Genomic DNA, 15,382 nt, shown 5'->3' with positions numbered 1-15,382 from the left:
TTTTTTATTTGTTTCGACATAGTTTTTAATATTCGTCTTCGGTTTGAGGAAGCAGAAAATCTTGTACATACAACATACGTGAAATCAAATGTACTGTGACATTTGGCAAAAAGATTTTAGCTGAGACTTTAATGGAATGAATGTTCCACTATATTTGTCAAAAATAGTTGATTTAAGCTTTTCATGGGAATGGAGCAGTTTTAGCTATTTTTGCAATTATTTGAATAAAGATAAATGTATTTGGCAAAATTTTTATACACCGAAAGTGTTTTGAGGGGATTTCACTCTTTCTTGTAAAAAAAATGTTAATGTCTATTATTAATAATAAAATCGGCAAATGTATCGGATACCTTCCTATAATATAAAAATATAATTACTACAAACATGTAAGTTGATAAAAAGTTAGTAAAAATATATATACTTCTTAAACGCAATATATATATATTTTTTTTATATTAACACTCTCAAAATTTTGAATGGCACCATCATTTATCCGCTAATGTAAATTTTGAAATTCTAGTAACAAATTTGGATTTAGCAACCACAAAAATCGTGAGAAATTCATTTTTATGCAAATCCAACCATTTTTACATTTTTATTCGCCATATTAGATCAGCCATCTTGAATTTCAAAATTCGATTACCAGATTTGTATTAAGTGGTTATAAAAACCACGCTAAACGGTATTTTATGATAATCCAATCATTTTGAAATTGTTATTTGCCATGTTGGGTCCGCCATTTTGAATTTTGAAATTATATTATTTTACTTGGCTTTGACGATCTCAGAAACAAAAAAATCCTGAATTTTTGCTTGAATTTTTTTAGCTGGTCAGACGTTCATTTCCTTTTCTATAGCAATCGAGAGCGTAGATTCCCATTTCCCCCACTTCTGAAATCTCGATCTTTGGCGTATAGAACTGTGTAGCGTTTCTCTTAGTACATGACGCTGTGAGTTTCTCGCTCAAAAATGTATTTGGCTCGAAACTGTACCGAGTTTTATGATAAGAAAATTACCATTGTAACTGAACGAAAAAGTTACATGAGATAGATAGTCATTAGCATGAAAGGACGATGCGTGAAGAAATTTGGATAAAAATGAATATAAACTGGCATTCACTGTCGTTGGAACAATTAATACCTACACTGATAAATCTCATGCGTTTATCAATTTAAAATGTCCAGTAAGAAATATAAAATACGTGTTAACGTTAAATATCCAATTATGTGAAAATGTATTAAAATTATGAAATGTCATTAGAGTGGATGGATGACTTATTCCGATAAAGAGCATGAAATTCTTCAGCACATGTCCCTGACATGTATCCCAAACCCTCACTAACCGATAGATACAGTTTAAATATTACATTTTCGTAATACATAATATCGACGTTCCTCTGAGGAACAAATTAAAGTAAGTGCATTTTAAATCTCGTTTACAAATTAATTTTCGTTAGTCAAGATAGAATTAAATGAGAACTTAGTTCTTCATACAGGACCATGACCGTTTATCTATGGATCCTATAATAACGGAACGACGTTAGAAGACATTCATTCAAAGTTAGAATTTTAACGCTATACCACAATCCAGCAGCATTCAATTCCTAACGTTTTTGCTATGTCAGTCGGAGTAAGCCACTTACTCCTCCAGGAAGCTCGCCTCTGAAATAGGAGAAAATGAACGGCGTACTGCAAGGTGAACGTACCGTTTATTTCAAGTGTTCATTATGTTTAACGCCGCCGAGATATCCCGAAGTGTTTGCCTCCGGACTTCTGTACCCTATAACAGTACCAACACCCGCAATCTTTAACACGACAGGAAAATAACTAACTCTACAAGGGCATGTATACGTGGTCGAATGTCTCATCGCAACAGGGTCCATTCGTTTCTAAACCCGTTCATCACGAGGAGCACTAAGGTAGAAACGAATAACCTCTAATATGAGTACCCTCATATCGAGTTCTGTATCAGATAACCTCACTCGGTCATCCCTCCATTTATCCGTTCCAAAACAATCGCGACCGCGAGGGAGTTCCGGATAGACCCATCATCTTTTGGGATACTCGTGAGTCCTACGTCACGACATTGGAGTCGTTCCCGCCCGGTCACCCGATCCACGTTCTCGTGATCATATCTGCTGCTCTCTCGCCGATCATGATGGCCGGAGCGTTGGTGTTCCCAGAAGTAACCTTAGGCATGATGCTGGTGTCGGCCACTCGGACACCTCTGAGGCCGCGCACCCTCAGCTGGTTGTCTACCACGGCCATGGGATCATCGGCTGGACCCATTTTGCAGGACCCGGCCTGATGATTCTCGGGGGAGGTATCATGTCTCACGGCGCATTCCCAATAGGCGTCGCAGCCAAATTTCAGGTGCTCGCAATTCTTCACGGGTGTCTCGTCCAGCTTGAAGCCGTATCTCTTCAGGGCGCGAGTGTTGGCCAGGGCAATGCTGAATTTAATCCCCTCGATCAACCGAGCCACGTCGTCCGGATGAGATAAGTATTTGGGGTAGATCAGAGGTTTCGAAAGCGGGTCGCTGTTTCGCAGACGTAGATACCCGCGGCTCTTTGGATGCAGAAGAGTCGGAATTACGTAGATGGTTCGATTGGCTCCCTTCTTCTCCCCGACCATTCCGGTCTCGGCGCAGTCCGCCAGGTAACCACCAAATATCAGCTGGATGTCTGGATGGTCCTCTCGGGGGTCGGAGTATTTTGAATGGATCATCGCTGTCACTTCGGATATCCCTGAAATCATGGTCCTGGGGATTAGATAAACAGCAATTGCGGTCGAGGTGCATTTGTGATTGCCTGAACGGTTGAAAAATCTTGCTTTATATGGCTATGTTGGGGAGTGGGGTTGTATCTTATAGACATTGTGGTGGGTGAACTAATGGATTAGTTTTGCACCTGTTATCATTGGAAATATTGCCCTTAACGTAAGTGTCCATACGCGTGAATTCTTTTAGAAATTCTGAGAACCGTAGTTTTTCCGTCTTTCCTTCGCTTGATCTCTGTGGAATTAAATTAGCCGAAGACTTTGTTTTTCTTCTTATCTTAACTCCTATATTTAAAGTGACACTTCTTGACGAATAAAAGAAATAAAAATGCACTTCAATCTCAAGTGCTAAGGATCATGAAAGCTGACGTTAATTTTCATGAAAAATAGCGGTGCTTGTTGTGAAATAATTACTGTTTTAATAATTATTTTTGAGATTAAATAGAAATTATTAAGGAAATCATTATATAAAAGAGTTATATGAGATTGTCGCATCGCGTTTGCGCTACAAGATATCGATAATTCCAGTTGTTAATTATATCTCTGGGTTTAAGCTTCAAGTCGAATTGATTTTTTACAATTTGTCATGTATGTTAATTGAATTGATTTCTGTACATTATAACCGAATAAAACTATTATCAAATAATTATTCTGCAAATGATATGATAGAATACTGTTTTTCATTAAAACGTTATACATTTATAAATAACAAAGAGAGGAATGAAGATATTAAAATGAAGTGATGCAGCCGATCAAGTACGGAATTTTGTGTAAATAATTCTACGATAAAATATATGCACCTGCTTACAATGTATTGGGTCGGTGCAATTGGTACAATTCCTTTGAGAAGAGTACTTTCACGTCGCCTTAACCTTTGACGTAAATACTGCCTCACTTGCGATTGATTCAAAAGTAAGTAGAAATTATTATCGAGTTCTTCGAAACGAATGCCGAGAGTAATTGGCCTCTGATGTAATTATTTCATTTTTTACAATTTTTTTACCTTAAGGGATGTTTCGCTCATCCATTGCACGCACTAAACTGTTGTTGAAGAGCAAGTGTGTTTCGCTTCAAGGCAGGCAAACGAGTTTGTTCGGCCATAAGTAAGAAAGGCAGCGAGGAAAATAAGGCAAAAAACGGAGAAGAAGGAAAAAGTACAGCGTGAATGCGTAACGTCACCTTTGCGCAACTTTCGAGAAAACTAAGCGACATTAGGCGTGTTGGTGTGAGTTTATAAAAGCAACTGCTTGATAAGTAAAAAATCATTTTCACGGACATTTTACCGAATTCTCTGTGAACAGGCGTAGCTGTTTTTGTCATTAATTAAAGCAGTCGTGCATGAAATGTACTATTGATTACTTTGGTTGTCTGACTGAAATCGAATTAAATACGATACCCTACGAAAGCGTATTCAGAGAAAGTGAAGATGTATTCACCTCGAAGACGAAAGTGAAAGTGAATAACCATTTTCAGTTTTAAAAGTATACGTTATTAAGAAGAGACGTCCTGAATATCAAGATTGTGTAACGTTAGCTCAAAGTGATAAATATTTAAAGGTTGCTAAATTATGGTTTAAAGGGGCAGGTGTATAATAGGAGAAATATTGGGTTGGGTTCGTGCGTTTCTCTTAAACTAAATTTTAATCGCCAAAAAACTTTTTTACTTATATATTATATACCATTTTAAAGCCCGTCTTTTTCTGTACTTATAACATATTTAAGTTGTGTTTTAAGTTTATTTATGTGCTTTTTTTAGGCTGATCATGTATGGAGCCGCAAGTTGAAAAAAATGTTCATTTCCGACACGTAATTTTATTCGAATTTAATCGAGGTGTTAAGGTGAAGTGAAACACGTTGAGAAACTTGATCAACGTCGATAAAGAAGATTTTTCTAAATACCTACGTTGCCGACGTTCGTTTTTATATTGACAGCTGTGTCGAATTATATTGGATATTGTACCAAATGGCATACTCCACCTGTCGTTTACGTACACTAAATATCAAGAAATCGAAGTAAAACTCCAGAAATCCTCTGGATTTATGCTTTCCGGGGCCCTAATTGACTGCAGAGGGACCCCCTGCGCCATCTGTGATTTCCAGGTCAATTAAATTTTCACTCCGAGACCTAGTATTCCCATCGTTTTAGCATAGAAGCGCATACAATACTTTTTTTGCCTTTATCCCGTTGAAATGCGAGTTTATCGATTACCAGAGTGTCCTAAATTATCGTAAAATTGTCCTGACCCTTTCGTTTCTCATATCAGAGTCTTTGATAATTGTATATTGATCGAAATATGAGAGCTGCACGCCATTTTGGTTCTGGTCTGGGCTGAGTTAAAACATTTTTTCCAAAAATCCAAATTTTGAATGTGTCAGGACAATTCTTAGATGATCAGGAGTTATGTGTCAAAGTTTTGGACAGTTTGGTCTAATACCCTTAAAAAAAAGTGTTGTATTCGAATCGGCTGATTGGAAGAGGGTTTCACTTCACCTTAAAGTAGTGGAAGCTGCCCGAACCATCCGGAATGTTTATGGCGAAGATGCAATAAGTGATAGAGTTTTTGAACCTTTCGCATCGATTGCAGGTGACGAACGATAGTTGAATGGTCACATTCCATCACTTCAGGTAATTAACGTGTTTGACGAGGATTTTCATGAAGCAAACCGTTTAAACATTCTTCATCGAAGTCGGATGTTCGCCCTAGGCGATCCGCGTCAGTCAATTCAAAATTTCCATCTTTAAACCGAGAAAACAATTTTTGTGCAGTTCTATCACTTATTGCATCTTCGCCATAAAAATTTCGGATGGTTTGGGCAGCTTCCACTGCTTTAACACCTCGATTAAATTTAGATAAAAGTAAGTGTCGGAAATGAGCATTTTTTTCAACTTGCGGCTCCATATTTGATCAACCTAAAAAAGCACATAAATAAACTTAAAACCCAACTTAAATATGTCATAAGTACAGAAAGGAACGGGCTTTAAAATGGTATATAATACATAAATAATCAAATTTTTTGTATGATTATAATTTAGTTTAAAAAAAAACGCACGAACTTATGCACCAACCCTATATCAGCCTGAAGTATGCGTAGTGCACGGTTTACGTTAACGGTTACTGCATACATCTTATTATATATGCATAATATTTGTCTCCTTTATTTCCCTACTAGGCGCCCGAAAAATATAATTTTATTGCAGGCGCATGTGGAATTCAGCATTTAGTTTTCTATGACACATTACAGGCGCGTTGATAAAGCAGCAGCTACATGATGCCGCACAAAATATCAAGTATTAATATTCGATTCTTTTGCAATGTTCAGCATATTTTGTTAACACTGTTAAATCAGATCATAACATTAAAAAGCACAGACTCTTTAAGAAATTGTAAGAGTTTAAGAAGTTATAAATTAAAAAGAAGAATTGAGGCTACGGATACACTTCGACTGTCCGTCCACGATTGATTCCAGTTGGAAAGACTGTAAACAGGCAATCAGGTCGGAAAAATGGTTACATCACCATTGATCGGCAGACACGAACGAGATTATTGTGCAATACACTTTCACTGACCAAGAGGTGATGTTTTAACTAAAACGATTTCAATAAATGTACCATCGCAAGATGAACAAGATGATTTCGAATCGAATTCCAAGTTTAATTATTCACATTCTCGCGGCTGGACTTCAAACATGAAAACTACACATTGCAACCCTAAACAGAATTTTAATTCATAAAAACGAAACCTAGTATATTAACGCAACCCTACTGGAAGTTCTTAAGTAATTTTGAAGACGAAAGAGATTCTTCAAGACTATTTGCTCTAATTAAAGTGTTTAAGTATATAAAATTTCTTGAATATTAAGGAAGTTTCTCATAATTGTTTCATTTTACTCGGACACTTGTACCGAGTTTTTTCATTGTCCGAAATGGAAAATACCAAGAATAAATACGTGTAATGTTGAAGTTGTCAATTTAAGAGAAAACATGATACTTTTACGAAAACATTGTGATGTTGTCTCTAGACTTCGCGTTTAACGTCTTCGTTTTTAATTGTTGATTTGTATTTAGTTACCACTCGATAAGATTAATCGATACACTACTTTGAGAAAAAAATATGGTCAAGGCCATATTAGCTCACCTGTACCCGACATAAGTCCATCTCTGAACAGTAAGTATTCCATAGCAGTGGCCCAATTTAACGGAGTGGTGTCTGTATCGTTGATGGTGAACGTCAAGGTGTAAGCAACGTGATTGTGCAGATTCCTTCCAACACCTGGCAAATCGTGAACGACAGGTATACCCAATGCTTCAAGGTCTGCTTTGGGTCCTACTCCACTATTCAGCAATATCTGCGGCGAGTTCACGGCACCTTGGGACAAACACAAATTTTTATTCATATGCACAATTTTATTTTAACGAACGGCTCAACTTTCTCCATCAGTTATGAACTCGTTGAACAGTTCCATTCTGAGGTATCGAACAAAAAAAAAGGATTTAATTGGCAACAAATATGTGCTTGGATACATAATTCCTGAAATACGTATTATTAGTATCGAGAGTTACGAATATTGTTCGACTGAAATTCTTGCAGTTATTTCAAAATTTGTAGTTTTGAAGTTAGAATACCGTGCAATTTAACTGGATTCTTCGATTAATTATTCGTTAACAGCGATTACATTGTTTCTTTCCTTTTAGCATGTAGTAGCCAAGTTGAAGTTCAAGATTTAAATTTCAGTTGAAAGATCTTGATTTGAATCATTGATGCTAAAATAGCTTACAGGAAATTACGTAAAATTAAAATGAATAGTTGGCATTTTGAAAGTATTGGAACTTCTAACGAAGTAATCAACGTTAAAGCGTTATTTAAGCGAAACGACGTTCAGAGCGAGATGTGCATTTATGAAAGTTGTGTATACCTCCGCTAATGACAACTTCTTTTCCCACTCCTACTCGGTGGATTCTGCCGTTGTGAACAAATTCGACCTGCGTAGCTCTCTTGTTCTTGTCAAAGAGAATTCGGGTGACCGTGGAATTGAGCATTATGTGTAGATTCCTTCTGTTTTTAGCAGGACGAAGAAATGCTCGAGCAGTTGACAATCTGGATCCATTTCTGGAGGTCGTTTGAGCTATGGCGAAACCTGTATGCGTTCTGCCGTTCAGATCCACTGTGTCGTATCCTGAAAATCATTATAGTTTTACAGTCCATTTCATTTTATTTGCTCATTAAAGTTTCCAGTCAAGATCAACATATCGATGTAACAAAGTACCAAAAACACAAAGCGTGAAATGAATTATGGTGGAATTAACTTCAGTTATATGAAAGACAGATGCAAGTACGCATAAATCAATCATATCAAGTAAATTCAAATAATATCACTTTATTTTTACCAATTAATTTTTAATAATTACTGTCTCTCTTAGTTTCTAACTGTCATATAAAACAGTTTAAAAATATGGTATTACTGAATTCGTTTATTACACTGCTTTTTTTCTGACGGTACCTATAATGACATAATGTGGTATAATGAAATGTAAGTTAAGGGCGTATTTTTATTTTTAATAATACTGCTGAACATCTATGAAAAGTGTTATTTGATGCCTGCGTTACGCACTTTTTCGAAGAAAGTTTACTTTTGGAAAGATATGCGAAGTTGAAATATTATCAGATATGAATACACGTAATTAGAGATAAAACATACCGAGTTCTTTACCACCATCTAAAAGCGCATGACTGAGAGGTGGATGATAAGGGAATTGAGTGACTGTGAGGGGTCCTCCCGTTCCGTGATATCCGTAATCCATCGTGTACACTTGTTGATTGTCCTCGCTTTTGATGAAATCCGGTAGGACTTGGTCGTAAGACCAGCCAGGATTTCCTAGCCTGACCCAATCGTCGTAATCTCTGCGTGATCCTCTCATGTACGTCATCCCGTTCATCACACTGGTTCCTCCAAGAACCTGTGACAATTACCTGGTTGTAAACACATGTTTACACGCAGAAAACGAAATCGCAGTCATAACAAGAAATGTTATTTGTTTCAACAAATGTGGACGATGTTGTATTAGCAACAAAAAACGATTACTTCACTGGGGCAACACAAATTCTATTCATGGTCTCAATATTCTTCTCATACAAAAAATTTTTTTCAGATGTTCCTACAATTTAATTTACTAATTCAATTAGAATTTTTTTCTAAAGAAACTTCACCAATGATTACATCTACATTCGATACAATTGCAAATATTTTTGCCGTTAGTACGATCCCCTCAAAACACCTTCGGTGTACAAAAATTTAGCCAAATACATTTATCCTTATTCAAATACTTGCAAAAATAGCTCAAAGTGCTCCCTTCCCATGAAAAGCTCAAATCAACTATTTTTGCCAAATATAGTAGAACATTCATTCCATTAAAGTCTCAGCTAAAATCTCTTTGCCAAATGTCACAGTACATTTGGTTTCACGTATGTTGTCTGTACAAGATTTTCTGCTTCCTCAATCCGAAGACAGATATTAAAAACTATATCGATGCAAATAAAAAAATTAAAAACTAAATTTGAAAACAATATTTTATTTGACGAGCACTCAAGGTATACTCCTAGCATATGATCATTTTGGTGCTCGCCAAATAAAATATTGTTTTCAAATTTAGTTTCCCATTTTTTTATTTGTATCGATATAGTTTTTAATATTTGTCTTCGGTTTGAGGAAACAGAAAATCTTGTACATACAACATACGTGAAATCAAATGTACTGTGACATTTTGCAAAAAGATTTTAGCTGAGACTTTAATGGAATGAATGTTCCACTATATTTGTCAAAAATAGTTGATTTAAGCTTTTCATGGGAAGGGAGCAGATTTAACTATTTTTGCAATTATTTGAATAAAGATAAATGCATGTGGCAAAATTTTTGTACACCGAAGGTGTTTTGAGGGGATTTCACTCTTTCTTGTAAAAAAAATGTTAATGTCTATTATTAATAATAAAATCGGCAAATGTATCCGATACCTTCCTATAATATCAAAATATAATTACTACAAACATATAAGTTGATAAAAAGTTAGTAAAAATATGTATACTTCTTAAACGCAATATATATATATTTTTTTTATATTAACACCCTCAACATTTTGAATGGCACCATAATTTATCCGCTAATGTAAATTTTGAAATTCTAGTAACAAATTTGGATTTATCGACCACAAAAACCGTGAGAAACTCATTTTTATAAAAATCCAACCATTTTTCCATTTTTATTCGGCATATTAGATCAGCCATCTTGAATTTCAAAATTCTATTACCAGATTTGTATTAAGCGGTTATAAAAACCACGCTAAATGGTATTTTATGATAATCTAATCATTTTGAAATGATGTTATTTGCCATGTTGGGTCCGCCATTTTGAATTTTGAAATTATATTATTTGACTTGGCTTCGGCGATCTCAGAAACATTATGCAATTTTTTTTCTATCAAAATTCAATCATTTTAAAGCCGGGATGTGTATAGTTCCTTTCGTTCCGTGCGAGGTGGTGTCGCATGTTGGCTGCCCAAAAACCATATGGCAGTCCACCTATCATATGAGTGCGAAAATGGTAGTCCGTGAGTGAAGAGACGAGGACGACGATATGAGAACAACGTTTCTGAGAGTGCCGAAAACTACTGTGCCATATCTTTACGTAGATAGCAGCAATCAGAGTCGGGTAAATTTAAAAAAATTCCTGAATTTTTGCTTGATTTTTTTTAGCTGATCAGACATTCATTTCTTTTTCTATAACAATCGAGAGCGTAGATTCTCATTTCCCCCACTCCTGAAATCTCGATCCTTGGCGTATAGAAACTCTGTAGCGCCTCGCTCGAGCTCAAACGCGCAGGGCGCGTTTCTCTCAGCACACGATGCTGTGAGTTTCTCGCTTAAAAATGTATTTGGCTCGAAACTCTACCGAGCTTCCTGATTATTCCTGCAGCAAGAGCAAAACCTTCTCAGCAATGCTGTTTTTTGCTAAAGGTGCAAATGTCTTCTTTTTCCGTGTACAGGTGTATTATTTAATTATGGGTGATTACGAAGAATTACAAATATTGAAGGCAGATTTCATGGTCAAGCTTCAATTATAATCGGCATACGATATTTTCTAAATTTCCATATTCGGATATCCCGAGACAGAAAATCATCAACATTCTAAGAATAGTGTACACCGAATATTTCATGCTACGTGAGAACTGTTCCGTTAAACGTGGTGATTGTAAAGTAATCATCTACTTATTTCAATATCGTAAAATCTCCTTTCACAGCGATATCTTGTTCAACGCTCTAATATGCTTGATAACATCGATATTTGTGAAACTATTCATAATGCATTTTTGTTTATTGAGGGAAATGATTTGATTTTAAGGTGAAAATAACAGAATGTTGCAGGTTTTTGATTTATGCCTTTCGTTATCCTTACCTATGCACATTTCCTAAATCCCTGATTAGGTAATTTTGATTAAAATGAAGGTCATGGCCGAACGACCCGTTTTTAATTTTAAAATCAATATGAATTGTGTCGAGAAGTAATTTAAGCAAAGTCCAACGATTATAACGTTGCAATTCGATTTGAGAGTGAGTACTATAATTGCAATTATTGAGACAATTATGGGCGCGATTATTCTTGCCTTTCCGCGTGGCCAGTAACATTTCTTGTCGTCCTTATTCAAGCACGCCCCATCTTCACTTTCTGTTGTGTACTGCCAGTCGATGTCGCTGCCAATGAAGTTGAAGAAGAAAGATGGTATTTGCGTGCCGATCGGTTCATCGAGTCCGGCTTCCAGGAGTAAAACTGAAAATCTGTCGTTTTCGGAGAGTCTTGCAGCAACCACGGCACCAGCACTACCACCGCCGATTACTACGAAGTCGTACCTGAGATAATAAAAGTTACCATAATTAAGTTCTACCCTAAGGACGTATTCAGAAAAGGATATCTGTATATTCTTTTGTATCGACTGTCCGAGTAAATCCAATTTTTTCCCCTACCCTGCTCTCTATCCTTTCTACTCTGTATACAATTTTTCCGTTATCTATCATCTTCAAAAATTGAGAAATGGATTTTAGAATAAGAGATGTCGGTGCATCCTGGCGATATTCGCTCTAAAAATCATGGGATTTAACCCTTGAAATTATGTGGAAATCAGCTGGAAATTGCAAGCAGAAATCACTGAAAATCGTTGGAAATCATCGAATACTGTCACAATTTTAAGGCCGAACGTCATTTATTACGGAATCGTATTTTTGTCTATCGTATGAAATCAAAGGCAATTGGTTCTCAAAGAATGAAATCGTTTTCACTGATTTCCAAGAATATTTCCAATAGTCTCTCGGGTATATCGGTCTGTTCAGAGGTTTCTAAAGAATCCAAAAAAGTCACGTTAGCCATATTGAACTGTAGAGTCAGAGTTGAAGAAATCGCGCGAAATTCCTGGCAGATATTTTACGAAGCGAGTGACATTTGCCAACGGTGAAATAAAATATTCACGAAATGTGTCAGCCAGTTAGCTTATGACGGCTCGTGCATCAAGAAACGAGATATCACTTTCTGAAAATTGGCCAGTTGGACCCAGTTACGGGCTTACGATTCCGAAGCGATAATCTGACAATAAACAATACCACCACAAACACGGAGTTATGACATACTTTATACGGACACTTATCAATACGGTATCCATGTGTCGAGGAGAACATGTTAAAAGCGGCGGAATATCCGCCAAGAACTTCACGCGATTTTCTCGTCTCTGATGTCATGATTTAATATGATCGACCTGCCTTTATCGAGCCCTTAAAGCGATACGAAAGGGTCAATCTATATCGATCGAAACGTACAAATATTTATATAATTTTTCTCCAAACTGGGTGTACAGAATAATTTGGAACTTCAACACGTGATTACGAAGACCTAAGGAAGAACGTGGTTCTCATGGAATTTCATTTTTCAAAAAAAGATGTATTCTTGGTTTTACTCTGAGATATTCGAAAAAACATTTTTCTTAAAAATGAAATTTCACGAGTAGCACGTTCTTCCGTAGGGGCTCTATAACCATGTGTTGAAGTTTCAAATGATTTGGTACATCCAGTTTGGAGAAACGTTTTATAAATATTTTGACGTTTTGATGTATAGAATGTCCCTTTCATATCACTTTAAGGGGATGTAAAAGTGGCGTCAAAGAGGACTCGTTCATGAAACTTTTCTCCAAACTGTGTATACCGAAGCGATTTAAACTTTACAATATAAATATGGAGGGTAAAAGGAAGGTTCTGAAACTCGTGAAATTTCAATTTTTTTATGTGTTCAAAGATATTTTTAAAATTTGCTATAAAAATGAAATTTCATGAGTTTCAGGACCTTTCTTATATCCTCCATGTTCACGTTGTAAAGTTTGAAACAATTCGGTACACTCAGTTCGTAGAAAAGTTTCATGAATGATTGAGCGTTCGAGTGCCACTTTCATATCCCCTTGATAGCAGAAGACCATTAGACGGGATGCGAAATAAGTCGATAAAGCGAAGTGAAGTGTCGTTAGTCGTTTCAGCGAAGAAGGCGATGAAGCATCGCGCAAGGAATTAGGTTAGGGGAACGGGGGATTCCTAGGGAAAGAGATGAATCGAGTTCGCGGCGAAAGGTGCTATGGTGCTCTCGTGACGTAGCTTCGCGCTACTTCGAGCCAAGTTGCACGGAGGAATGGATCGAGATACGCTTCAATTGCGGGTCAATAACACACCTATGCAAATAGGTTAACTAACACGGTACCGATGCCCCGAGGCTGTCGTTACGCGATGCATCCGTCTTGGGAATTGCCGCCACGCAAGGAAACTACTCGGGAGATATTTCTGTACGCGTCGGACACTAAACTTTTTAACAGTATCCAGGTAGTTTCCAGACGTCGTTCAGCGGATTTGAAATTGGTCAATTTATTTACCCCTATCCAATAAACTCCCGTTTAACGAGATACGAGGAAATACCGAGAATGCGATAATTGCCATGTATAGAATGCGTGTCACTCGAGACGTCAAAACATACGCTGAGTGTTGTACTTTTAGTCATGGCTTCCAAGCTCCACATTCGACTTAATGGTTTCGGAAAGTAATTACCTGCAGTTGAATTATGTTCCTTTAATGCATTTTGTAATTACTATAACAATAAGAAATGAAATGAAACGTGTGTTAAGGTGGATCAGAAGACGTAAATTAGTTGCCAAATACTAATTCGGTTTTTCAAAAATTTAATTTCTCCACAGGAGGAAATAATTATTTTTGATCATTACACTATAAGAAGAAATGAACCGGTAAAATAATGTTTGCGTTACGTAACATTTAATATAATGGGATTACGTTACACGACATTAACAATTTCACCTAATTAATGAACAGTTTCCGTTATTGGATTGAAGGATATTATGAATTCTTTTTGTACACCTATTTTTGTCGCCTTATTCACTTCGCATTTTAAACTCAATTTAAAAAAAGGGAAATTAGTGTCTCGATTCACCAACCATGTCCCCCAAGTGGAGGATACCAAACATTTCTCAATGTCTTTCGAAGCGCGACATCCGACGCATTTCGGTGAAATTGAAAAGTATCCTTGGTTAAAAAAAAAAATTGATACGGGCTGCTGGAGTAGACCTTACCTCGAATTAACGTGATCCCTTGGATAAGGTCTGTTACAAGGATCTTCCAGATCGCACTGGCTCCGAAGGAAGACTTCGAGGAGACCCATGAAGAGCATAAATGACGATCCACCGCAGGTCGAGGCCAAGGTTGGCCCGGTGGACGCCGTCATTGGACAGTTGCAACTCATCTGGAGAAAAGAGACGGACTAGTTAATTCTTTTCAATTAAAGAGCGTTTTTTGACCAGTCGAGAGAAATTTTGCGCTCCAATATTCTATAAACGGAAACATTCGCATTCGTCCCCGTCGAGATCGTTTGCCGTTTCCTCGGGAAATCCCAGTCTCTGGAAGTGTGTCATTCTTAAATTGGAAGCTCTTCCAAATAAGGCGCATCTTTCCATATGTAGCGAATAATGTGAATGGACTGTGAAATCCACAGTTTCAACGGGACCTCGTAATTGGCGGTGGAATTACCTTAGGAGCGTAGCAAAGTCTCGCTAACGGATTACGTGCGTGAAGTATCTAGGCTTCAATTGCGGCCCAACACTATTTTAATGTTCATGATTGCAGGAACCACCTCTAATTTCGGTCGAATTCGTAATTTGCCTACCTCGCTATATTTACGATTATAACATGCGTTGCGTCATACGATTATGCCGGATATCTATGAAACCACTATTGCCATTTCCGACGATCGAAATTGTGAAATTCGGTTCCTGTATCGTTATAATGACGCAGAAATTGTATTATCGAGATGAAGCAGCTGTTCACATACACCAAGTAATTTTGGGCACGTTTCGAAATGCTTCGCAAATATTATCAGTTTTAACACACCAGCGATCATCGACAGCCATTAATTAGTACCTATTAACAATTCGTAAAAAATTTCTGAATAAAATAAGATATATATTTTTTGGTCTCTCGCCGACATAATTATTATATATGAATACGATGCATAATAATTTGTAAAT

At 36.8% G+C, this 15,382-nt stretch overlaps 1 protein-coding gene across 1 annotated transcript; it reads right to left on the bottom strand.

Moving 5' to 3' along the window:
* Nucleotides 1-1,667: 1,667 nt before the first annotated feature.
* On the bottom strand, nt 1,668-14,601 carry LOC105696076 (glucose dehydrogenase [FAD, quinone]). The gene is made up of 6 exons (XM_023431713.1): nt 14,432-14,601; nt 11,429-11,672; nt 8,473-8,731; nt 7,690-7,950; nt 6,912-7,142; nt 1,668-2,745 (listed from the first exon to the last, which is right to left on the bottom strand). The coding sequence occupies exons 1-6, from the start codon at nt 14,599-14,601 to the stop codon at nt 2,105-2,107; spliced, it is 1,806 nt and encodes a 601-aa protein (XP_023287481.1). The 3' UTR covers nt 1,668-2,104.
* Nucleotides 14,602-15,382: the final 781 nt, after the last annotated feature.

This window comes from Orussus abietinus, unplaced genomic scaffold, assembly GCF_000612105.2.
Source record: "Orussus abietinus isolate OABI.00-Male unplaced genomic scaffold, Oabi_2.0 scaffold105, whole genome shotgun sequence".
In the NCBI taxonomy this organism is placed as follows: domain Eukaryota; kingdom Metazoa; phylum Arthropoda; class Insecta; order Hymenoptera; family Orussidae; genus Orussus; species Orussus abietinus.
The sequence above is the reverse complement of the archived record's forward strand: the minus strand, read 5'-3'. Positions and strand labels throughout refer to the sequence as shown.